General features: G+C 44.4%; 2 protein-coding genes across 5 annotated transcripts; one reads left to right on the top strand and one right to left on the bottom strand.

Annotated features, from left to right (window-relative positions):
- Positions 1-479: 479 nt before the first annotated feature.
- CYP2R1 (cytochrome P450 family 2 subfamily R member 1) lies at positions 480-10,238 on the bottom strand. Of its 4 annotated transcripts, XM_075048015.1 has the most exons (6): positions 9,952-10,043; positions 7,631-7,776; positions 6,722-6,863; positions 5,809-6,441; positions 2,487-2,816; positions 480-1,199 (listed from the first exon to the last, which is right to left on the bottom strand). In XM_075048015.1, the coding sequence occupies exons 3-6, from the start codon at positions 6,726-6,728 to the stop codon at positions 1,024-1,026; spliced, it is 1,146 nt and encodes a 381-aa protein (XP_074904116.1). In that variant the 5' UTR covers positions 6,729-6,863; positions 7,631-7,776; positions 9,952-10,043; the 3' UTR covers positions 480-1,023. The 4 variants fall into 4 exon arrangements, with proteins under 4 accessions (XP_074904116.1, XP_074904114.1, XP_074904115.1 ...); XM_075048013.1 differs by lacking the exon at positions 7,631-7,776 and having other exon boundaries at positions 9,952-10,238; XM_075048014.1 differs by lacking the exon at positions 9,952-10,043 and having other exon boundaries at positions 7,631-9,924.
- Positions 10,239-11,494: 1,256 nt separating this feature from the next.
- LOC142040304 (calcitonin) lies at positions 11,495-24,280 on the top strand. The gene is made up of 4 exons (XM_075048018.1): positions 11,495-11,595; positions 22,429-22,524; positions 22,840-22,971; positions 23,836-24,280. Exons 1-4 carry the CDS (start codon positions 11,495-11,497, stop codon positions 24,032-24,034), a joined length of 528 nt encoding a protein of 175 aa, XP_074904119.1. The 3' UTR covers positions 24,035-24,280.
- Positions 24,281-24,290: the final 10 nt, after the last annotated feature.

Below are 24,290 nucleotides of genomic sequence, written 5' to 3'. Positions count from 1 at the left end.
ATAACCAAAAAGCAATAGCTGTCAAGAATAAAAAATGAAGTTGGCAGAAGTCAAGAGTAGCTGTTATGCCTAAAACTTATGCTTAAAATCCATTTAAAATCTCCTTCTCCCCACCCTACTCCACTCCCCCTCCCAAAAAGGTCTCTTCTCTGGTCAGACTCATGAGCAGCTTATTTTCATGACTCGTAGTATAGTTGCATGTGACTGGTAACACAAACATTGTTTTTTCCAGACTACTTAGGCAGAGATTAATCATTACATAATGCTTTGTGTTGGGCGACAATGGAGGACATGTGTCTAGAAACACAATAAACTGGCAAAAAAGACTGCTGTAATTGTCAGGAGTAAGGCAATAATTGAACACTTTGTATATGTTACTAGATGAGAAGCAAGCCATAAAAGATCTTAAAAGTGAATTCACACAGTTATCTGATTCACTAGAAAATTATGACTAACTAGGAAGACAGGGCAAGGAGAAGGAAGGATTAAAATGCTTTAATAGACAATTTGTTTCTCAAGGCTGGAAAAGATAGTTTATTTTGAGTTACAGAAATTTAAATAGATACCTTTAAAACCTTTTTAGCTATGTAAAATTAATGGAGAATTATAAAGGACAGCTTTGCTGGAATACTGTAAATGAGATTTCCACGGATGAATCCAAGTATAAACATTTTGAGCCATATTCTCCATGCTTATAAAAATATCCTCTCAAAGTAAAATGGCTTGCTAAGTAATTAAATATGTAAAAGCTGAATCAGAAGTTAGATTCAAAACAGACTTCTGGAGTGAAAACATCAACTTTAAATGCAGGATGTGCTTCACGTTTTTGGTTGAGGATTTTTTTGTGAAAACAAAGTAAAAAGCAACCAGTAACTTGTACACAAATAGTCAAAATTTATCTGCAAGTCCTTTAAATTTTTGTTCTTCTAACATGAACGCATTTAGAAATAGAAGGCAAAGTGGATCCTCAGCTGCAACTTGGAGCATTGTGCTCCGCCTGATCCACAATCTAGACCCTTCTCTTCACCGTCTTTCTGCACAGATGAGGTATGGTTCTGGTTGTAATGTCATGCCTAATCTTGGTTTGAGATCTGGAATCACGCCATGAGGAAAACACAGGTGAAATCGTTGTAGTAATGAAGTGAAAAACAAAAACATTTCCATTCGAGCTAGCTGTTCTCCAAGACAATGTCTTCTTCCTGGATTGAAAAGAAGGTTTTCAGAAGACTTAAAATGTGTTCAATTACATTTTCACTCTTATTATGAATAAGAATGGTCATTTCTGTGTTCTAAAAGGAGCTGTATGAACTTGGTGGTAGTATTCTGTAAGAGAGGCTAGGTGATAATTTACAGCAAGAAACAGGTTTGTTCCTCTTGCTACACAAATGCCATAGTAACTAATTCTGTCAAATTTATTTAGATAAGCTATTAGCTACTTTATCTTGTCTTGAAGTGCCAATCTAGACAGAAGATGTTTTAAAAAAATGATACTGTGAATTTCAGCCTTTGTCCCCTACTATTTTCTTAATTTTATCTACTGCCAGTCATTATTACCTGGCAATTATTATAACTTGGCAAGTAGAAAGATATGAAACAGGTCTGGATAATGCCTTTAAATATTAGTTCCCATTCCATGTAGGACTAGTTACAGGGAATAAATGTGGTTGTGGAAGACACAGATGAATGGATAACTTCTAGAACTAGTGAGATCAAACAGGCAAAAACAAATGTAATAGAATACACAATAAAGGTGGACTTCATCAAATCTAACTTTGGCCATTTAGATGTTGTGCCTCTATTCCAAGGGAATTGTCTTGTCTTATCTCCTATTTTTTGGAGAAAGAGTATCCCAGATAAGTAAACCAAGTCACCCTCTACACAAGGCTATGTCTTTCTAAGGGCTGCAGAGGTAGCCCTGGCAGTTAGCTTATATGGAACACCTAATTTTTTAGGTTGAAAATCATACATAAGGTAAATTATCCACTCTTACAGGCATCAAAAGACAAATCCATAATGATTTAGGACTGCCAGAGTATTTCCTCAGGACAGAATGCAATGCTATGTGCTGACACCCAAGCTAGTTCTGAATAAAATCTGCAATTTCTGGTGCTGATCTAAGTGCTGAAATTTGAAAGCTGGTTGTGTAAATCACCTGTATGTAATGACTTTAGCAGCAAATGACTATTAATTGTGAAACCAATAACATTTAATGTACTGCAATGATATAAAATGTATAGACCACTGAGATGACATTGTGCTGTCTTTTTTGTTAGTTTATATATAATAATGAGCTCATCTATATAAAAGATATTATGCTAAAATGTGTTATGTCCAGAGTGCGTTATATTGAATATCTTTCAAATGGCTGTTTCATCAGAACTGTGGATATTTTATATCATTCTGTCCATTCCTGATTTATTACCATCACTTATTTGTTATACATTTCTAGATTTATGAAAAGGAACAGTGAAAGGAATCACTCTTACCTAGTGAAAAAGGAATAAATGCATCTTTCTTGACAAACTGCCCGCTGCTGTCCAAAAATCTCTCAGGACAAAACACTTCTGGATTGCTCCAGTATTTTTCATCAAAATGAACGGAGTAGAGATTTGTAATGACTGTAGTGCCTTCAGGAATAGAGTAACCACGCACAACAGTATCTTTGGAAGTTGCGTGAAAAATACCTAGTGGAGCTATATTACAGAATCTTAGAACTTCATGTAGAACAGCCTCAGTGTATGGCATTTTGCATTTCTCTTCTAAGGCAGGCATTTTATTTGGGCCGATGACTAAATCGATTTCTTTTTGAACTTGCCCTGTTAGGAACAGGAATAAAAAGCTGATGTTTATCATGTAATATCCTTTATTTTTTAATTTAAGCTATAAAATATATACTTTTAAAAAGGATACTGAAACATGAAATATCTTATATAAAATATAGTAGCTTATAAGCTTTTAAATTTAGACTCTATATTCCTTACCCCACTAATAGGAATTATTACTAGCATATATACCAGTATTCTCAGTAAAAGTGTGTTTTAACATACTTTTTTTTGCTTGTGTATATTTTTATTTCTGGAGCTCTTCAAAACTAAAGAAACAAGCAAAAGAGTGCAAAGATAAAGTACATTAAATACTTGAGTGAACACAGATAACACTGAAATTAGCCACTTGAACTTTCCCTTGTCTAGTTCTGTTATGATTCTTTAGAATTGTCACAGTGCAAAATCATTCACTCTTAAACTGAACATAACTCATACAACACAGAGTTAAGAGGGACAGGAGACTGAATTTAACTGAAAAGGAACAAATTCAACTACTGCGGTTTTTTAATCTATTTGTAAAATTAAGTTCATAGGTTGTTTAAATAATCTCAAAGGCATTCAATCTTCTTTTTCCTGATACACTTTCTTTGTTGAAACTGCCAAACAGCTCGTAACTAAAACAAAGTTGGACTTTTACAGTTCACATGGAACCAATAATGAAATCTGGACAATGGCAGAAAAATTCTACCAGAATCACCAGGTTTTTCAACCTGAAGTGACAATGTTTCACATCAAAATAGAGAGGTAAAAAGCAGCTTAGTGAAAGTACATTCTGTGATGTAGTGGTGTATCGGTGTATATTGTAATACTTAGACAAAGGAAGTCTAACTAAATGAAAGGTAACTAATTTTTATTTTTATCCAGATGAACTGATTTTGAATCCAAATTCAGAAACTCATTGTATCGCAAGATCTGAGATCAGAAGATTATTTTAGGTGAGTGGATCTCTACAAAATTGGCCAATGCATAGGAGACACAAAGCTAGAAAGTTTTCTTGATCCTTCTTGAAAAACACTATCTTGGTCAGATCTTAATCGAGAAGGAATAAGGTTGTTCTTGGTTTAAGATATGAATATTGTTTGTGAGCCAGGACAGACTGATCAGAAACCTTGATATACGCAGACCTTTTTGCATTTGGGCTTTTTTTATTATGTAAAGCATAAATATATCCTATTGACTAATTATGCCACTTAATATATTTGTAACTAAAATATGGACAATGGATATATGCATCGTAAAACTTAAGTACCTATAAAATCAGACTCAATTTTTTTACATTTTATTAAGTGTTTTTCTTTTTTGGTAGATTTGCTTATTATACTGTGTAAAGCATATAGATGAATCAGTGGAATTCAGAAGCATAAAAGCAACATTTAACTTTTTTAAACTCATTTGTTTTAAATCGTCTGAAATGTGCTGACTGGTTAAAAATAGCAATCGCAGTTTTAAGCTTCCACAAAAAAGTTATTAGCTGTTCTTGGTGAGCTCAAGCTACATATTTCTTTTAAGTATGTCCCTCAAAGCTTTTAAAATTAACAACTCAAATCATGTTAGATCTTGCTTTTAATCCTAGGCTAGAATAAAGTTTTCCTATTTTTTAATCTTTAATCAGTTTCTTCCTGTTCAATTAATTAATCAACTAACTAAAATAGTTGAGTAAATGAAAATAAGAAAATACGTAAGAGGTTATGGCTTTCGGGAGTTATTTGAGCGAACTTTGGTTCTACTTGCTTAGCCAGATATTTTAACCATCTCAGTGAATATGGGACTTAAAATAATGATAATAGCACAACAAAAGAGCTTTGGCATCAACTTCTTTATTTAATCTGAACGATATTCACTGTGTATAGCATGCCAGGCCTTGACATACATTATCATCATATTTTAATTTTCTTTTTTTTCAAGTAAAGCTGTATTTACCTTAAACATAAATATAAAATTTCATCTCTAATTTTAAAATAGTAATTGCTTTTTGTGCACCCAATTTCAATTAAAAATTATTCTAGCTGAGAAAATCAGAAGGTATACAGTCATGCACCTACTACCATAAGAAGAAAATACAATCTTTCATACACAAAGATATCTGGTTCCTATGCAGGACTTCAGATCATAAGAGCCATATAGCTATAGGTAATGTCGTTATCCCCATTCTGAAAGGATGATGGTGGTGAAATTGATGTTAGAGCAATATTCTTTGATCAAAGTATCAGTAGTAACTTTCCAAGTTATCTAGGCCACTCTTTCTCCAAATACTGAAAGTCCCTAGTTGAACTAAGCACTGCTAAGGTTTTGATAGGAAAAGCAAAGTGGAGGCTGTGAAACAAGAAACGTGACTGTTCACTTCTAAATCCAAACTTCTACACAAAATGTCTGGGCTGATATTCAAACATCTATTGCTGTCTTGCTTCAGAATGACTGTAACACATCTTTTTATTTTTATATGCTATTTTTGTTCTTCCAAAGGTATAAATATACGTCTATAATATGTAAATCTACTGTGAATTGAGGCACTTAAGGATAAAAAGAAAGGATACCTAAACTGTTAACCACAACCTGATCTACATTTTTGCTGATGTTTTTATATTTTTCATTTAGTTTATTAATTTCATATTTAATTGCATTTGCTTATTATTTATTAACTACCTAGATTAGTACATCTGCCAACCAATATTATGCATCACAACACTAAACTTAAATATATTAGACATACTTTATTAAAAATATTAAAGCTTCATAAAAATGTATTCACAAAATAATATGCTAAAATTTTATCATCATACTGGAATTTTGATATCCTCTCCATCTGCATATAAAATAAGCTTTTCGCCTCTGTCCATAGTATATTTGGTAAATGATACAACAGAATAATATATACAAACCTGCCTTTTTGGTTATGACTATGGATCACTGCACCACTTTGAAAAAGCATTTTAAATTTGCAAGAGCAAAGTGTATCAGTTCCTCAAAAAGTCAAAGTTCTTACCTTGAATGTTTGGATAAAGAGCCATAAATAACACTGCCCATCTTAAAACATTTGTTGTGGTTTCTGTGCCAGCTATGATGAGTTCTCCAACAGAGAAAATTAAGTTTTCTCTTGAATATGTAGATTCTGGATCATTTTCATTGCAATCCATCTCATCTAAATATGCATCTACAAAATGTCGAGGTGACTGAGGCTTCCTGTTTTCAGAGACACGTTCAATAAGCTCATGAAGAAAGTCATAGACTTCAGCTGCATTTTTAAACAGCTGCTGGTGTTTCCCAAATGGCAAGATACCAATCCAAGGAAAAGCGTTATATAAAAATACAGAAGCACTAGCAGCTAATTCAATATTTTCACTAAAAATCTCAATCATGTGCTGAAATTCAGTATCTTCGTATGTAAAACGTTCTCCAAAAATAATCAAATTAGTAATGTTTGAAACAGCATTTGTTATCAAGTGCTTAAGATCAAATGGTCTGCCTTTGTATGTATCAATGGCATCAAGAAAAAATATAGATTCTTCTGAAATTTTGTGTTCAAAGGACCTTTGACCATATCCAAAAATTCGAAAGGTATTTACAGCTAATCTGCGGTGTTCTGTCCATCCTCTGCCATATTTACTGTTCAGTAAGCCTGAAAAAATATTTTGACACAGTATTTTATGAAACGCTTTATTTTTCCCCCAGAAGATAATAAAAATTATTTAATGAGACAAAAAATTACACACATCTTGCTATGGAACATAGTCCAAGAGTGACAATCCTTTCCAAATAATATCTTTAAAGAAGCATTAAGTATTTTATGAAAGGAGATAAAGAAGTAGAGAAAAAGGCTAAAGCAAATGTTTCATGTGATCACAAACCCATCTATTGGACAAAAATTACATTTTTGTATAAAAGATGTTAGCACTTACCTCCCATGTTTGTCAGCTTCTTAAACAAGGGAAGAGACGGTCTGTCGGCAAAAATTTCACTTTGATGAACAAGGCATTCTTTTACTGCATCATAGCCATTCAGGACAATAGCAGATATACCTCCAAGATCAAGACTGAAGATCTTTTGCGGGGGGGGGGGGGGGGGGGGGGGGGAATAAAAAAAATTATAAAATGCTATTACAATCAAATCTTAAGAACAGATAATGAAAACAAGTAAAAAGTAATGAAAAAGTGAAACAGCACTAAACATCAATGCAAAATACAGTCTTGAATAAACTTCAGTAGGACATAGAGGTAACCAGAGGTGATACAACTGTGGCATTACACAGTAGAGTCTGTTGTGAGCTAATTTACTCTGTCAAAAGATAAAGCAAATTAGCTCACACTACATTCTGTGCTTTGCTGTGCACCTAAAATGACCAGCCCTCCAAAGTAAGGACTGGGGATGCTTTCATATGGTCATCAAAGAAACATGAATTTGGTACAACAAGGCACATTTTTCAGAAAAAATATACTGTCCCCTAACATTAGTAGATACAAGTATATACATATAAGTATATAATATAACATTACTAGATATAAGGTAGAGTTTTTAAACAAGAACTAGAAACAAAGTACATATATGGTCTACTTTCCTAATTTGCTGAGATGATTTTCACTGGAGAGAGGAAAGCTTTACTACTGTATCTGCTCCTCCTCCCTGCCTGAGTAAAGGTAAATTCCAGTAGCTTAATTTGGTTAAGGGCACTATGACTGAAGCTACAAGTTCATAACACGAAGACTTCCAACATGTCACTTAGCAATGGCAGGCACAGAAGTGGTGTCAGTTGTGAAGACAACCAAGCTGCACCCAGTCCTTTCTACCTCTGAAACTGGACACCGGCTTACTTTGCACAGGCTCCCAAAGAACCATCAGATGAAAGAAGTGAGAGCCGTGATGACAGCCAACAAATGACAGCATAGCCCAGCTAGTCCCATCTCCCGTTTCCAGAAGTGGTTAGCACTAGATGCTTTGGAGAAAGATGCAATACATCCTGCAGAAGGCACATACAGGATAAACAAAATGAAAATCTTAACCTAAGTTTTAAAAATTAAAAACGAGGCTAAACTCAAGATTGAAATCCTGTATCCCTTTCCATACTTTTTCTTAGCATTATAAATCTGTATTTTTACCTATACAAATCTCTAGTTTTTCCTTCATCTCAGTGCTGTTGACCTCCACAATATGAAATAGTGTTAGCCTAATTATGCATTCTGTGACACTGCATTGTCACCAAAAGGGTTATCAAGCACTGGAACAGGCTGCCCAGGGAAGGGGTTGAGTCACCCTCCCTGGAGGCATTTAAAAGACATGTAGATGTGGCACTTAGGGACCTGGTTTAGTGGTGGATTTGGCAGTGTTGGGTTAATGGTTGGACTCGATAATCTTAAGGGTATTTTCCAACCTAAATGATTCTATGACTATTTTGTTTTAGCAAACTTGGTATTTTTCACTGTTATAGTGGCTCTTCTTTTTTATGTGACAAGATGACAATCCCAAAATATTTCTGCAAACCATTTGTGAGTTTTGTATACTTTGATCATAGCTTATTTATCTTTCTTCCTACGTCATACATAATTTAAAAAAAAATCCTTTCATTGTATTTTTCCAGAGCCCCACAAATCCTGATATGCTGTCTTCAAGTTCCCTCAAATTCTGCAGGATCCTTTCTGATGGCAGGTGACTAGAACTACACACAGCATTCCAGGCAAGTAGAAAGCTGAGTTTATTTGATGACGTTTTCCTTCCTATTTCCATTCTATTTCTCCTAGTATTTTGCTTGACACTTTTACTTTTTTCTATTGCCAAAATAAATGAAACAAAAGATAATATTATCCTTTTGTTCCTGCCATTTAGCATGCTTTTAATTCATGCACATTGCTTTGCTTCTCATTCATGACAAGACCGTGACTTATTCTGTTTGTGCTGTAGGTTTCATAAATGATCCGGACAAAAGCTTTTGACGGACTTAAGTTCTAGCAACAGTTTTATTTGCTTGTTAGGGGTGTTATATTTAAACACCTCTAGCAGTTTGAAGGACATGATTCTTCTAGACAAACGATTGTTTGTTGGACACAAAGCTCAGTCCTTCACAGACCCCCAGTGATAATCCTGCCAAGTAAAACACCACAGGCGTTACAGTCTGGAGATGCACAGGCACGCCGAACGGCTGGCCAGGGTGTGCGCGCTGGCTGGCCAGCTGCTTCCAAAACGTACCTACGTGTGTGCGTTTACGTATGTGTACACATACACGCTTACAAATGCTAACACCTGCATGCCTTTCCCTGCTAGATGTAGTTTGGGTTTAACTTTCATAAAGTTTGTAAAATTAGATTGGTTGCTTGAAACTGGCTGATGAAAAGAAACACCTGATATATAAGCAAGTATGAAAAAAAGAAAAAAATCCATTCTTACATAGTTATACTAATTGACTGTAAGTAAATATTGCAAATATCCCACTGAAGGTACTTTGAAGCAACGTGTTTTCAGTGAAAACGTTGGATTATCCAGGTGCCCGCTATTTGGTGGTTGTACTTTTGCCAATTTTAAGCCCTTTCGGCGTGTCCAAGACTCAGGGATATGAAACAAGCGAGTTACTTCCATCTGCAGCGGGACCCCAGTGTAAGCATTGTACCAAAACCACAACAGAAAAGCGAGGGCCAGGCTCGCAGGCGGCTCCCCTCCGCCCCTACCGACCTCCGGAGGGAGCTCCGGCAGAAGACAGGCGAAAAGCCCTTCTCCTCTGCCGCCGGGCTGCTCCCGCTCCCACGACCAGGGCTGACCGCAGCCCCGCTTTATGCCGGACCCTCGCGCTCCGGGCCCCGCTACCGAGCGGGCACCGGGCCCTTTCCCCGGCTCCCGGTAGCCGGCGGGGGCGCTCCGCCCGCGCCGCCGCTGCCTCCTCCCCGGGGCGGCGTAACCGACGGCCGCTCCGGGGCGAGGGCACCCACAGCCGCTCCGGGCCGGCGCCGGGCGGCGGGACAGCTTCCCCCGGCCGGACGCGCCGTGCTGCCGGGGCGGGTCCGGGCTCCTCCGCGGCAGCCCCAGGACGGGGAGAGCCCGCCCGCCTGCTCGCCTCTCCCCCCGGCAGCGCTGCCCGCCCCGGCCCCGGCCCGCCCCGCTCCCGCGGGCCCCGAGGAGGCGGCAGACGCCGCCGGAGCGGCGGTACCTGCCCGTGGATCTGGCTCTGCCGCCGCATGTAGACGTGCGGCTGCTCCGCGCCCAGGGCGTGGATGTTGCCGATGAGGGGCAGCCCCGCGGGGCCGGGCGGGAAGCCGGGCGGCCTCCGCTGCTTCAGCAGCTGCCGCACCACCAGCGCCAGCACCGCCGCCGCCGGCAGCAGCACCAGCAAGAGCAGCAGGCAGGCGCCGCCCCCCGCCGCCGCGGCCGGGCCCCCCGCCGCCGCCGGCCACATCGCCGCCGCCGCGCCGCTTCCTCCTGCCGCCGCCCCCGGCCCGCCGCCCTCATTGGGCGGTGGCAGCGCCGCCCCGCGCTCATTGGCCCGCGGGGGGCTCCGCCCCTTGACGTCAGGCCGGGGCCGGGCCGGGCCAGGAGCGCGCCAGGACCGCAGCGCGCGAAGTCGCCGCGGGGCCCCCCTGCCTGCGGGTGGGCGGGAGGGAGGGGGGTCCCGGACCCGTCTGGGAAGGGTCTGTCCTCCTGTGGCCTGCGGGAGTGCAGGAAAGGGGTCTCGGCACCCACGCGGGTTGGGTTTTGCCTCTTTTTTTCTTTTTTTTTTTTGCCTGGAATAATATGAAAAGTTGCTCCCTCCGGGTTTATGAAGTGCTGAAAAGCCACTGCCGACCGCGTGCGTCGTGCCCTGACCTTGGCAACTGAGAAAAGCAGCAGTTACTTGCTCGCTATTAAGTGTCTGCAGCAGCAGCAGCAGCAAAAATCCACAGTTCTGAGATGTCCTTCCCAGAGCCTCTTGGGGTCTGGGGAGCCTTGAGCCGGTAAATCCCGCTGCGTTTCCCGCTCCGCCCTTTCCACCCTCACCCTGCCTATCTGCAGACTCCTGCTGGTGGGCGCCTGGCAGCTTCACGCGTGGCGGCTGTCGCTCCCTGTGTTGCGCAGCCTGGCCTCTGGTCCTCCGAGCCCGCTGACGGCCGTGCCGGGCTGCTGCAGCGGGCGGGGAGGAAGGGCCGGGCGGCCCCGCACCGACAGGCAGCTGGGCACAGAAGGACGTGTCCCCCGGTCCTATGACCAAGCAGCGAGGAAATCGCAGACCTAATGCGTAAGGGCTGTTGATACTCAGCGGGATGATGCCTCAGGAAAGAGGGCTTGAGTTGCTGAAGAGGCCCAAGATGATGCAGAGCTAAGAAAGCAATGCTGCTGTGCAGCGCAGCATTCTGCTAAAACACTATAAAAAACTCCGATTTGTTTCCACTGGCACTGGTTTTGCTATTCCATTACTGCTGTTTTACAAGCAATTTTAGGCGCAACAGAAGCATTCCTGCCCTGTTAAAATTTCTATGCTGTTTCCAACTTGAGATTTCTTCTATGGTGAATCCAACTGAATATCTCTGTGTAGATTCGTAAAAACGTTGGTGAGATCTAAACTGATAAAAGAATTTATGCTGATGAAGTTCATTAATAACCTGACCGATCAAAATGCACCATGTACTTGATAATCTAACTATTGAATGTTTAATTCTCAGTATGTTCCTGGAATGGGACATTCTGCTTCCAATGTGGTGATACTGACCTGAGAGTACATGGCACAAAAGCTGAGGAGGGCCCCAGATGTTGCTCAGAAGGCAGGTGGTCAAGAACTCAAACACAGCAAAGGCCATCGCTTTGGGAGGACAGGGAGGAGGTAAGAGCTATGGGTACAACAGGGGAACAAGGAGGCGAGCTGGGAAATTACAAAGTTAGCTTTTTGGCTGGCAATCTGGTTGCAAGGTATCTGCAAGGCTTCAGGGCAATCAAACTGGCTATCTGGGTGCTTGCTGAACAGAGCACGAGGCTATGAAGTGTAAAAGGAGAACAGGATTCAAAGAGTGTACTCGTTCATGTTTGAGAAGGAAAGATAAATGTCCCATCTATATTACAGAACAACACACCAGTAATTTTTAACGAAGGCAAGTGCAATGATGCTGACCCAGTTTTCTCAGCTGGAGTTGTCAATGTCCGTGTGTTGTCACACAATGAAGGCTGGTTGGGCTGGTTGGCTGGACCAGGGTCTGGGCTGGTTTCCATGGGTCAGTACAGTGAGAGACTCTGATTTTCAGGTGAATCTTCATGCAACAAGCAGTCAGTTTGATTTGCCTCAGCATCTTTCTTTGTCCTAGCTGCAAAATGCCCGTAAAGCATGTGTCAATGCCAGCGTCCTGTATCAAAATCTTACCCAGTTTGCCAGAGCTTGAGCACTGCTGGAGGTTTATTTTTTTCATTCTTCTTTCAAGTTATTTCTTCATCCTTTCTTCCAGTATGATACTGCCTGGTGTCTTAACTGAATTACGTGCGCCATACCTGCAAAAAATGTCAGTATTTCAATGTCAGTGCCTTAAGATTTCTCACCAGAGGGCAAGAGATTCAGGACCTCAGCTTGGCTCCAGCCAGAGCAGAATGAGGAGAGATGGCCGAGGATTAAAACAAGAGGTGCCAGACTCAAACAGATAGATTTAAACCTAATTACTTACACACATTTAAACAAAGAGGGGGTATCCAAACACTTTAGCTCAGGATATTCAGGTGAATAGAGGTACACAGACTCGCTGGTCAGAAAACACTTCAAAACAGAATGAGAAAGAGTAATTCACAGGCTACAGATATTATACAGAATTAACTTGCAAGATGAAATTGCTGTTGATTATAGTGGGAGTGAAAATGTTAATGTGCCAGATACATCATGCAATTATAATGGTGTACAGTATAGTGTATATGCATACGGTTATTATTGCAGTCTCACTTAGAAGGAAGCCACTTTATGTACATAAGCTTCTGTCTTTGGAAAAAAGAAGTTGGTACTTTCCTCCCCTCATCCTCCCCTCGATAAGATGATACTTGCATCTCAAAGTGTCTGAGAAAATGTAAGAGGAGGTACTATTGCTTTGATTGATTTTTACTGCTTATCTTCAATGTTCTGTTATTTAAGTGTGTGATATTTCACATGTACCCGAAGTTTTAGATGGTCGTGATTTCCACTGCATCTGTGTAAGAAAGGAAAGGTGATTGACAGTTTTGGCAGCAAGCATTTTGAAGGGGAAAAACAGGGGGGGAAAGATAGCATAGGAGAGACCCAAGAAGAGAAAAAAAAGATACAGAAGAAAAGTCCAAATGTTTGGCTAAAAAAGGAAGGAATAGACTTGTATCATGAAAAAAGTAGACAAGATTTGACAATTATCTTCAAGCAGGGGAGAGAACAGGCAAAACTGACTTTACCGTAGTGTTTGAGCCTTGGTGATGGAGAAGAGACAGTAGTGTTATCCACTGTAACAGAGGAAGAGAAACTGAAGAGCATGATTGCAGAACAGTAAAATCCCTTTTGGTTAAGCCAAATGCAAAAAGGTGGTGAATCAGCCAAGATCATAGATCCGAGAACCTCTAAAGTAAGCATTATTAAATGGAGGACAAAAGGACCAGCATGGATAAATATGACTGAAAGTTGTCAAAAGTAAGTGATAAATAAACCCTTGTAGACAGATGAAATCACTTAAGAATGCAGGTTTAGTGATGCAAGACTCCAATGGCAGGCTGTCCAAGGGCAGGATTCCTTGCCAGTTTCTGACTGATCCTTTTTTTTTCTTTCATTCCTTCAGAAGCGTGGGGGCAGCTTGTGCTGAATTGCTTCTTTGGGAAGGTTTTACTCATCTTAATCACAGATGATCAAATGAGCAAACTCATAGGATGAGTAAAGGTTTTCTGATTTCAATTATAAAAAATGATGGCTGAGTAAAGAAACCCATTAAAGCATGTATCTTTATTAAATTCTAAAACATTCTAGTCATCAAGATTTACAATTACTTTGCATTGTAAATTCTGTAAGGATAAGTTGGAGACAATCAAGTAACAGGAAATGATTGTGTTCCTGTCTTCTCAAGAAAAGCAGAAAGCAATTCTTTGACAGGGAGTGACCACACATACATATACATAGCTTAGACTTTTGAAGAAATACCCTGACAGATGTGGCTTGTTTTTAGTAACAGTATTAAGATCCTGATGATAACTCTGTTACTCTCTTGGAAGAAAAATTAAGTAGTTTCCAAGTTCCACTCAGTATCTCACAAACTTGTATTCAGCTCGTTTGAAACAGGCTTCGGCTTTCTTACTCTTTAGCATTGACATCATTGCTGCACTTTTTCTAGAAAACAAGGTAAACCTTTATCAGGCTAAAGTGCTTTTCATTCCTATAATAATGTCTCTTGTCCAGTGAAGTCATGCCATTATTTATAAAATGTCATACAGGAAAAGAACTTCTTTATAGCCAGAAATGCAAAGATTTCGCTCCTTTTCTTTGAGGGCAGGGCAGGGAAAAGAAAGAGATCTGTATAGGTGTATGCAAAATAGCCATGCTTCTCACTGAAGAAATCAATTTTGTAAGCCCACTAACAAGTTTAGAATCATGTGCAATCTATTACACTTACATAGCTCTTTTTAACACACCTATATTATCATAGTGAATGATCAATTTCTATGTTACAATTATCTCCTTAGCTAAGCCTATAATGATGTTGGTGCTTTATAGATTTGCTGAAACAGAAAAACACATCTAATATTTTCCCTTGTGAATTTGGTGATCGGTTGCTGAAAAAAACCCTTTTCCTTGATCACAGTCCTACTGTGCCTAAATATTCTGTTTGTCAGGTGGACTCAGAAAGCTATGACACTGGCTTAAAGACTGTAACTTCAAAAATAGTTCTGGCTATTTTATTTGCTGACTTTTTCAGGGCATACTTTGGTTAATTTTATGCATAAATTTAGAAATTTATCTTTTTAATTCATAGTCCCATATGACTGTTCGTTCCCAGAAACTCTGCTGTAAGTAGATTACCAAATATTATGTTGTAATAGCCTTTGCCTTCATGTACTATTTACCAGCACTGAAGGGAGAGAGACCTTTTTTGGTCTCCAATTTAGCTGAAGGTACAAGCTATATCGTTGCCCTTGCACAAGTTCCTTTTGTCAAGAACCACACAATTTTTCAGCCAGCTGAGAAACAATTGCACAGTCCTCCTCACACAGAGGGCAGTGCTGGAAACAGCAGGGGTGTATAGCTGTAGTGCCTGACACTGCCAGAACAACTGAATCGTCCTGGAAGGGACTGAGAAAAATACTAAGCTACTCTGTGGCTTAATCAGACCTCACTACTGTCAAAGACAAAGAATGAAATGATGACATGAGATCTTCCAACCTTCTTATAACCTGAAAAGAACAAGCATGGGATTAACTTGAGGACTTAGGATGTAGTTTCTCACCATATTCTTGCTGACATGCTGTGATGACATGCAAGATAGTAGCATAGCACTTCTGCAAGCAATCAAATCAAAGTTTTATAACTACGCTATTGCTTAACAACGTTAGTTTTCTGTGCTGAGGTTGTTTTCCATATAAGAGTTTGTTCAACTCATCTTACCTGCAGAATGCATGAAACTGGAGTGGAAATAGGTGCTGATTTTGAAATATTTTCAGAGTGAGATTTTCCTCCGTAGTTCATCCCCTTTGTGCTACCCCAGTCACGCTGCAGGTCTGACCCTGGCTGTATTTGGTGAGCTGCAAGTTCCTCTTGAGGGATTCCCCTTGTCAGCCTATTGGAGGTGCAGCCTGGGACAGAACGGGGTCTGGCTGGAGCGTGGCTGAGTTTTGCCAATTGTCGGAGGGTGGGGGCGTTTTGCTAGGTAGCATGAGATAGGGCTGGGGCCTCTGTGAACCTGCTCAGAGGCTGAGCTGCCTTAATGCAGGACGGAAGATGACAGAGCCATAACCAGCTTCCTTGTGGTCTGCCCCTTCTGCCTTGCCAAGCAAACCTCAGTGCAGGACAGCATGGCCCAGTTTGTTTCGAAATATTATTCTGCACTAGATTTTTAACATATACGGGGAAACTGCTGCGAAACCTACTGAGCAAAAAAGCTCAGTAGGAATGTTTCAATGAGATTAAAACAATGCAACACTGATCTTCTGTTTAAAATGTCTTCTGTACATCCTGGAAGCTTTTCTAAGGCATTTTGGAAGAAAATTTGCTTCCAGACTGATTCATAATTTTCTCAGCAACTAGTTCAACAGCAGTTCCACTTTCTTAAAAGTAGTCACTGAAGCAACCTACATCCAGATTTAATGTCCATTAAAAAGGGAACGCTTTAGTGTTGGGATCTATATCAGTGTTCTGGTTCTCAGGAAAGTACTGCATTTTTATAAAAAAGAGGCTTTCATTTTTGGGCCGAATTCAAACCAAACTACAAGACGGATAGATAAAATATTGTTTGTGTGGATAAGCTTGATGTGAACTTATTCTAAATTTGAATATAGCCTCCTGGAGGCTATGGACGCAGAATTAAGCAAAGGATTAGACCAATTGCGGATGTAAGTTTTGCAAAAGCAAGTGCTAACAAGTTTGAATGATTGGTAAGGTGTTACGTTTCAGAGTTTAAGCCAGTCTCTTAGCTATTAAAATTACAGAATCACAGAAACTGGAGGTGAAAGATATGAAGAGAGCATATTTAGGTGATTATGTTCCTTCCCCAGAGCATATCAACTATATATGTAACTCCTGAGAGATGTTAGGCTACCATGCCATAACACCCTCCAGTGAAAGATATGCCATAACTGCAATGCAACCTATTCTTATATGTCATTAATCTCAATTGTAGGAAGATCTTTCTCGTGTGGTATCCCCTTTCTTGCCTTTTAAACCCATATATTTTTGTTGTTTTGAATATAGTAACGGAGTGTAAATTATTACTGCTTCATGGCAAGTATTTATATTTTTGTTATCACATTCCTCCATAGCACTTCCTTCTGTTAATGTTTTCCCCAATCTTAGAGTTTGTTCTCCTAAATTGTGTTATGGGATCTCTGATAACTCTTACTGGTATTTTTCTGGACTTTCTCCAACTTGCCCAAGTCTTTTTGAGGTATAGCATGCTGTCCTGAACAGAGTACACTAGCAGACCTAGATCTTATCAGCAACAAGTAGAGTGTAAGGATTACCTCCTGGGCCTTAAGCACGATACTCCTGTTAATGTACAGCTTGCTTTTACAACAGCACGCTCTTGTTAACTCTGGCTTAGCTTACATCATTTTCTGCAGAACAAATTACAATGAAACATTGGAAAGACGCTTTCACAGCAGCTCAGTTGTGCTCACTTTCCCTGATGTGGCTTGTAGAGTCTTCTTGGGTGGCAGTGTTTTCTGGTCATTCATGGAGACTAGGCATCCACCAGAAACACAGGTAAGTACCTCCCCAGCTTCTCTTCCTAAAGGATTTTTACAGCTGGTTTTATCATGAATTGCCCTTATGTGCAAAAGACTTAATTAGGTGCTATGAAGAACAAGCTTAGGGAGAGCAGAGACCTGAATCATGCTCACCTCCCTTGTGAAGAACTTACCGTGCCTGTGCATCATGGCATCGTCACTGTCTACCCTTTCCTTTTTGTAGGTCCTCTCTTGTCAGATATGAACCATTCTTGGGAATGGAAATTTTGTCTTGTCTGTCTTGAAGAATTACATTTTATTATTGAACAAAAATGTCAACGTAATATAAAAATGTGAAATTCTTGTTTAACAGAATGTCAGCTGGTAACATTTAAGAACCTCACTACGGTGTCTATGGCTTGTTGAAATAATGGCAATATTTAGAGTAGAAAAAATGGTTGCACTTTAAAATGTTTTGGTTAAATAATATCAGACAGTAGAATATTGTAAGAAGTTGTATCTAGTGTAGAGAAAGAAAGTCACTTTAAAATAGGACAGATTTTTCTTATTCCCTACAAATTTAAATAAAATTCTTTGAAGAGGAAATTCCTTTTACTTGGAGCTGCAGGTTGCATTAGATCATCTCATTTCTTTAAAAAAAAAAAATCCTATACCCATTGATTATTTTACCTGATATATTGCTAGGCACTGAAAAAAGCAGAACAAGTTCCTTGGAACAGATTGTTTCAGTAAAATGTCTTGCCTTCCTAGTGCAGCGCTCAGATGTACCCCTCTGTGCTAGTTGTTCCATGAATACTTAACCTCTAGTTTTGGATTTATCTAGTGACAGGAGACCATTATCCTGTGAAAACCCTGTACCTTTTTTACAGCTACAAAAATAGACAAACTGGTCAACTGTCCTTCTCCCTCTTACGTGTAAGGGAAGAGAGGGTTGCAAAAAGAAAATTTATCTGGTAAGACCAGATAACGTATAGCTGAGGGGCAAAAATAGGACAAGCGTTCCAGCTGGGAGTCCCTCCATTAGCTCTGGCGAGGAGCAGCCGAAGAGCTTGCCAACATCCAAGTACTATTTCATCTATACATGCACAAAAGTAGATCTATTGGCATTCATACCTGTTGCTTTAAATTTACGTTTCTTCCTGTGAAAGCTTAAAGTAGAAATGTTGGCATCTGAAATCCTGTAATCACTGCATTCTACAGGCTCCAGCCCGAGGCTGAGTCGCACTGGCAAGGAAAGGACTTGAACTGACTGGAATCAACCACAAAATGAAATTTAACTTTTTCCTCCCTGAAGAACTGAAATCTGCTGTTACAACAGAGTCGTCTGGACTTTTTAAGGTTAAACCAAGAATATTCTGTGCGGACAAGGAGTAAATAAATCTCCAAAGGAAATGTGAATGATTAACTGATAACATAGGAAGAGGAAAGGAACGGTGGAGTCAGAGACACAGAAATGTCTGACTGGAAGCCCGGTCATTTAAGTTCCTACACTTTATTTTTGTCGGTGTAGCTGTACAAGTCACGTTAAAACAGCAAAAGTGATGCCGAGCCGTTTATTCGGGTGCTACCTAATGGTCGTAAATGCAACCGCAGAAAAACTAGCTTAAAAATGAGAGTAGGACTCCTGGAAACGGAAGAGATTTAAAATCAAATACTTCAACTCCTTCTCCCCGGGGATTCCCGTGACGAGCCTACGTGCGATGGAGCTGCTATTTAAAACGAAATTTTCAATGTGCCTGTGCGGGGACGGAGGAGGCGTCCCCCTCCCAGGGAGGGGGCCAGCGGGGCCCGCAAAGCGACCTAAGGGAGCAGGCGGGGGGGGGAGCCCCGGGGCAGGGGCACCCCTCGTCCTGCGGGCACCCCCCACCCCGCTCCGCCAGCGCCTGCGGCGGGGCGAGCCCGGGTCTCCGCGGAGAGAGCTTCCCTCGGGGCTTCCCGACGGTGCTGCTGGGCACGGAGCACGCTCGGACCCGTCACAGCCCCCCAGGCTGTGCCCAGACCCCCCCACCCCCCCCACCGTGCTCCCTTCTCCCATCCCCGCGGGTGAGCTCGGCGGGTGGGAGCGCACGACCTCCCCCACCCCCGAGGGCCGTAACTCAGGAAAAGCTACGAAGACGTGTTAGAAAAAAAAAAACAACCACAAATCCAAACCCAGACACCCCCCCCACGCCCCCCAACTGACCGGTTTTGCAGTGTCGTTCTGCAAAACGAGCGCGGCGGAGTTGCGCGGAGGCCGGCGGAGATGCGCGGAGGCCGGCGGAGTGCGGCCAGGCGCTGGGAGGGAGGGAGGGGGACACGGGGCGGGGGGGCTGAGCGGGTGCCGGCACCCCGAAAGTCTGGCAGCGAGGGCGGCGAGAACGAACCCTCACCGGCCGATTTCAGTTGTGTTCGTGTGCTTTTTCCAACTTCAGAGCTAAAATCGCAGCAACAAAATACCCCCCGCCCCGCGGTTCTCCCCAACTTCATTCCCCCCCCCCCCCCGGTGAAACGCACGGCTCCCGCCACCGGGACCGACCCGCGACACCGCCTTCTGCAAAAACACCCACGCAGGAAGGAGCGCCGGGCGGTCCCCGCAGAGCGAAACGGCCGATCCCGCTGCGCTCCGTGCCTGTCCCGCGGAGCGGCCGCGCAAGGGGCGCGGGGCCGCAGCGGCTCGGCACCGGCCTTACGGGCCGCTACCGCGGGCGGTGCCCGCCGCCGGGAACCACCGGCGCGGGGCCACGGCGACGCGGGGCACCCGGGGCCGGGGCGGGAACGGGCGGAGCCGCGCCGGGGCGGGGGGTCCCGGGGACGGTCAGCGCGTCCCCCCCCCCCCCCCGCTGCCGGAGCTCGGGATAGCGGCCGGGGCATTCCCTCCGCCGCGGGGGCACGCACCGGCGGGGCCTGCCGGTGCCGCCGCCCTCGGCAAACGCCCTGCGGCTTACGGCGGGCGGGAAAGGCGCTGCCGGGGGACGGTGGAGGGGGGGCTTTCCGCCTCCAGGCGCTGCGGAGCGGTCCGCCCGGCCCCCTTCTCCCCCTCCCCGCGCCCCCTCCGGCCGGCAGCGGTTTTCTCCCTCCCCCGTGTCGTGTCGCGTCGCGTCGCGTCTCCCCGTGGCCGTTGTCGTCCGTCCTCCCCCCCCCCCCCCAGCCCCGCGGCGGCCGGGCGCTCGCTGCGCCTGGGCAAACACGGCGCCGGGGCAAACATCCTGCGCGGGCAGGTGCGGGGCCCCCGCGCCGTGACAAAGGGCCCTCCGCGGGTGATGCATGGGGCGGCGGGCAGCTGCCCGCTAATCCCCGCCGGCGGGAGGCAGCCCCCCCTTCCCCGCTGCCTCTTCCGTGCACGGAAAGGCGCTTGCACCTGCCCCTAGAGGTGTGTGGTGATGATGAGGATGGTGATGGTGACGGTTTCCTCCCGGAGCGCGGAGTTACGCCGCGGACCCGTCCCGGGGGAGGCGGTGCGGCCGCCCGGCAGCGCCCAGCGCGGAGAGCAGCTCGCTGCCGCCGCGGGGCTGCTCGCAGGTGCCGAGGGTCCCTCGCTCCGCGGCGCCGGCCGCAAGCGCCCCCCTCCCCTGCCGGGGAAGCGAGGGGCTCCGGGGGCGCACCCTTGCGGCAGGGGTCAGCGCTGCCCCTGCCCCGCCGCCGCGCACCCTGTCCGGCCCCGGCCGGGACCCCCGCCCGCCCGGCCGGAGCTGCCGTCGGGGCGCCGGGCTACAACCGGGCTCCCCGCTGCAGCCGCGGCGGCTGCGGGGAGGGCGGGCGGCCCTGGGGGGGGTGCGTGGGGGGGGGGGAATCCCGGGGAGGGAGAGGCCCCGCTCTGCAATGCGGTCCCTCTGCTGCAGAGGTCGCCACGCGTGAGCGGTCCCGCGGGGGAGCGGGGCCGGGCCGGGCCGCGCGGCGTGAATGGCCGCCCCCTCCCTCCCTCCCGCAGTGCCCCCGGCGGCGCCTCGCCCCCCGCCGGATTTTTTTTTGTGAATGGGACGCTCACGGAGCGGGGCATGACGTCACTGCCGAGCCGGGCTTTGGCGCCCAATGGCGGAGCGGGCCCCGTCGAGCGGCCGAGGCGGTGATTGGCTGGCGGGCCCGCGCGGGCGCCCACGCAGGCTGCCGCGGCGGCAGGTATAAAGGGGAGCCGGCGGGCGGTGCGTGGTACCGCGGGTCGGCGGCGACACCGGCATCCTCCTCTGCGCCCCGCCCCGCCGCGCCGCTCCGCGCCGCCGGTAAGCAGCACCGCCAGCAAGCAGCACCGCCAGCACCGCGCCGCCTCCCGCGGCGGGTCGCCGGAGTCCCGTTTCTCCCCCGGGGCGCGGCAGGGGGCCGTAATGCCTTCGTTCGTGGGCGTGCGCGCGGGCGGGCACACGCGTGTGCGAGGGAGCCAGCCAGGGAAGGGGGGAGAAAGTTAGTCCTCCGTCTCTCTGTTCCTTTCCCACGCCCGCACGCCGTGGGCCGTCCATCCAGGCACGCGGGGGGGCTCTCCGCGCAAAGCCCTGCCCGCTGCCGGGCACGGCCCGGGCACCCGCGGGGAAGCGGGCCGTCCTTTGGAAGGTGCCTCGTCGTTCCGGTGAGGCGCACCGAGAAGTGGGAGCTAGCAAAAATGGAGCTGACGTGGTAGTTAAGGATGTGCCCCTTTGGGTCTAGGACACTGATGCGTTGAGAGCAAGAGGTGTATCGCAAAGCAGGTATCTTCAATCACAGGGTTGGTTTTTTTACAGGTTTTGTTGTTATGACTAATTTTTGACTTAACCTTCTTCTGGTTTCAGAGTAGAAATATTTATTGAAATTTAACTGATTAATTCTTATAGTGTAATCTCAACTAGGATATTATTAGTGTGCTAACTGCCAAGAAGCAAGCAGTTTCAGGTCAAGTGCCAACAGTGGCACTTCATTCTTAAAAATATTAAACACTGAACACATTTTTTTCTTGTGACTCATATCCCATAACTGTGCTGTTTGTGCCGGACACACCAACTATGACATTGTACGCATCAGTCAGTCAGAAGAATGTGTTTTCTGTCAGTTTGAGGGAAAGTTTGCATTAAGTTGAATGCAGATAGCTGTACAGAGCTGCAGCTCTGAAAAGCTGCATTTTTATCCCTTGTAGTAGTGCTAAATTATCTTAAGATTCTGTGAAAACCAAAGCACAATAGCAATAATCAGAAGAAATGGAAAGGTAATATTAAGAAAAAAAAAGCTGTTAGTATTTGTGCTACTTGTGGCCAGGAAACTGTGACCTCTTTAGTAGAACTTAAAGGATTGAGAGGGTTGGAAAACAGCCATTGCTTGATGTACCTCTTTGTTGTAGAGAGGAAATCATGGTTATGCTGAAGATTTCATCTTTCCTTGCTGTTTATGCCTTGGTTGTGTGCCAGATGGATAGCTTCCAGGCAGCCCCAGTCAGGTAAGGAGCTGGTCCTGTTGCTGAGTGCTGTATCTGAATGGCATGAAAATACTTAATATTCTTTAGAGGTCTAGGAGGGCAGTAGACTACATTGAATGAGAAAGGTGTGTTCTTCTGATGCTATTTTTGACACTGTGGCTTCTTATTACATGTATAAAATGCCTAATGCTGTGCGTGAGGATGGTTTACATATTCACACCAGTGAAAGACACTGTCAATGACATGCCGTAATGCCTGACAAACCCCTCTCTCCTGTGCGTGGCTCTCTGCAGCAGTCTGGGTTTTATTCATCCTGTTTTGCTTGCCTCTGCTTAGACCTGGCTTGGAGTCCATAACAGATCGAGTGACGCTCAGTGATTACGAAGCTCGGAGGTTATTAAATGCGCTGGTGAAAGAGTTCATACAGATGACAGCAGAAGAGCTGGAGCAAGCTTCTGAGGGGAACAGGTAAGGACTGCAGTCCTGGGGCAGGAGAAGGGCAATGGGGGAAATGTTATGTGCTTGATATTTAGCAAAAGCCATCTGAGCAGACCCTCTGCAGGTCAAGATTTTTTTCTTTTCTGGGGTTACTAACTGCGGTCACCTAACTGGTAAAGGATGATACTGCCGAGACATATTAATGTTGGTATCAGGAGAATGGTTTCCACCTAGTTAACCTGCTTCTATCTGTCTTTTACAACTGAAAGAGGAGGGCGATTTGAGCTTGAATGAGGGGGTTATGTTAAAATATGTCAGCACAAGGTATGTCTTTCTAGTGGGAGTGTTAGGGGCCATTCAGTCCCTCTTGGATTCTCTGTCGTGAAAGTGCATGCTGCTGTAAGGCATGGGAAGTCCCTGGCAGAGGGGACGCGTTCCCCTAATGCACGCAGCACAGCGCCGCTCTCCCCCGTAGACCAAAGGCATGCAAAAGCATTTGCTTTATCCTAACAGGATTTGTATTGCAAAGCATGGTGATGATGTATGAGAGACTGAACAGCATGCTGAATATATGGGAAGTAAAACTTCCTGACCTCTGACTATGAGCATCCAAAAGGCTAATGAACTTGCTTTTTGACAAAGTTGAATTCATTGAAAAATATTGTTTTCCTTCTGACTGCATTTGTATGAACTTTCCTTGCATGGAATGTGATGTGGAGGGTTTGGGGTTTTGGTTGTTTTGGGGTTTTTTGATTTGTTTGGGGGTTTTTGTTGGGTTGTTTTGGTTTTTTTTTTTAGTTTCCTAACTGTAGATATTTATGTAGGGAAGAAATGCATGAACATGCATGTTTGAGATTACTCTCCCTTTGGGCATGTTTTTTTTCCTCCCTGCAGCCTGGATAGACCTATTTCCAAACGCTGTGCCAGTCTGAGTACTTGTGTGCTGGGCAAACTGTCTCAAGAATTGCACAAATTGCAAACTTACCCTCGCACTGACGTCGGGGCTGGAACTCCTGGCAAGAAACGAAATGTGCTGAGTGACCTGGAACACGAACGCTATGCAAACTATGGGGAACCCCTAGGAAACAACTAGACATGCTTATTTCTCCCCTTCTCCCTTTTTTAACCTGATGCATGTGGATCTAACTTTGATTGCTAACTTTGCTATGTTCTTTTGATTCTGTTTTCGACAGAGAATGTTTGAGATGGACCTAATGTTAGGAAGACAGAGAACATAACATGCATACCAAGCTAGGGAAAAAAAAAATAAAAATGAACAGCACTGCCTTGACATTTCAAGCGATTTCCTTAGACCCTGATTAAAAAAAATTCTAAACAAGGCTCTTCAT

The sequence above is a fragment of the Buteo buteo genome, chromosome 16, assembly GCF_964188355.1.
Source record: "Buteo buteo chromosome 16, bButBut1.hap1.1, whole genome shotgun sequence".
Classification (NCBI taxonomy): domain Eukaryota; kingdom Metazoa; phylum Chordata; class Aves; order Accipitriformes; family Accipitridae; genus Buteo; species Buteo buteo.
This window is presented reverse-complemented; position numbering and strand designations above follow the sequence as displayed.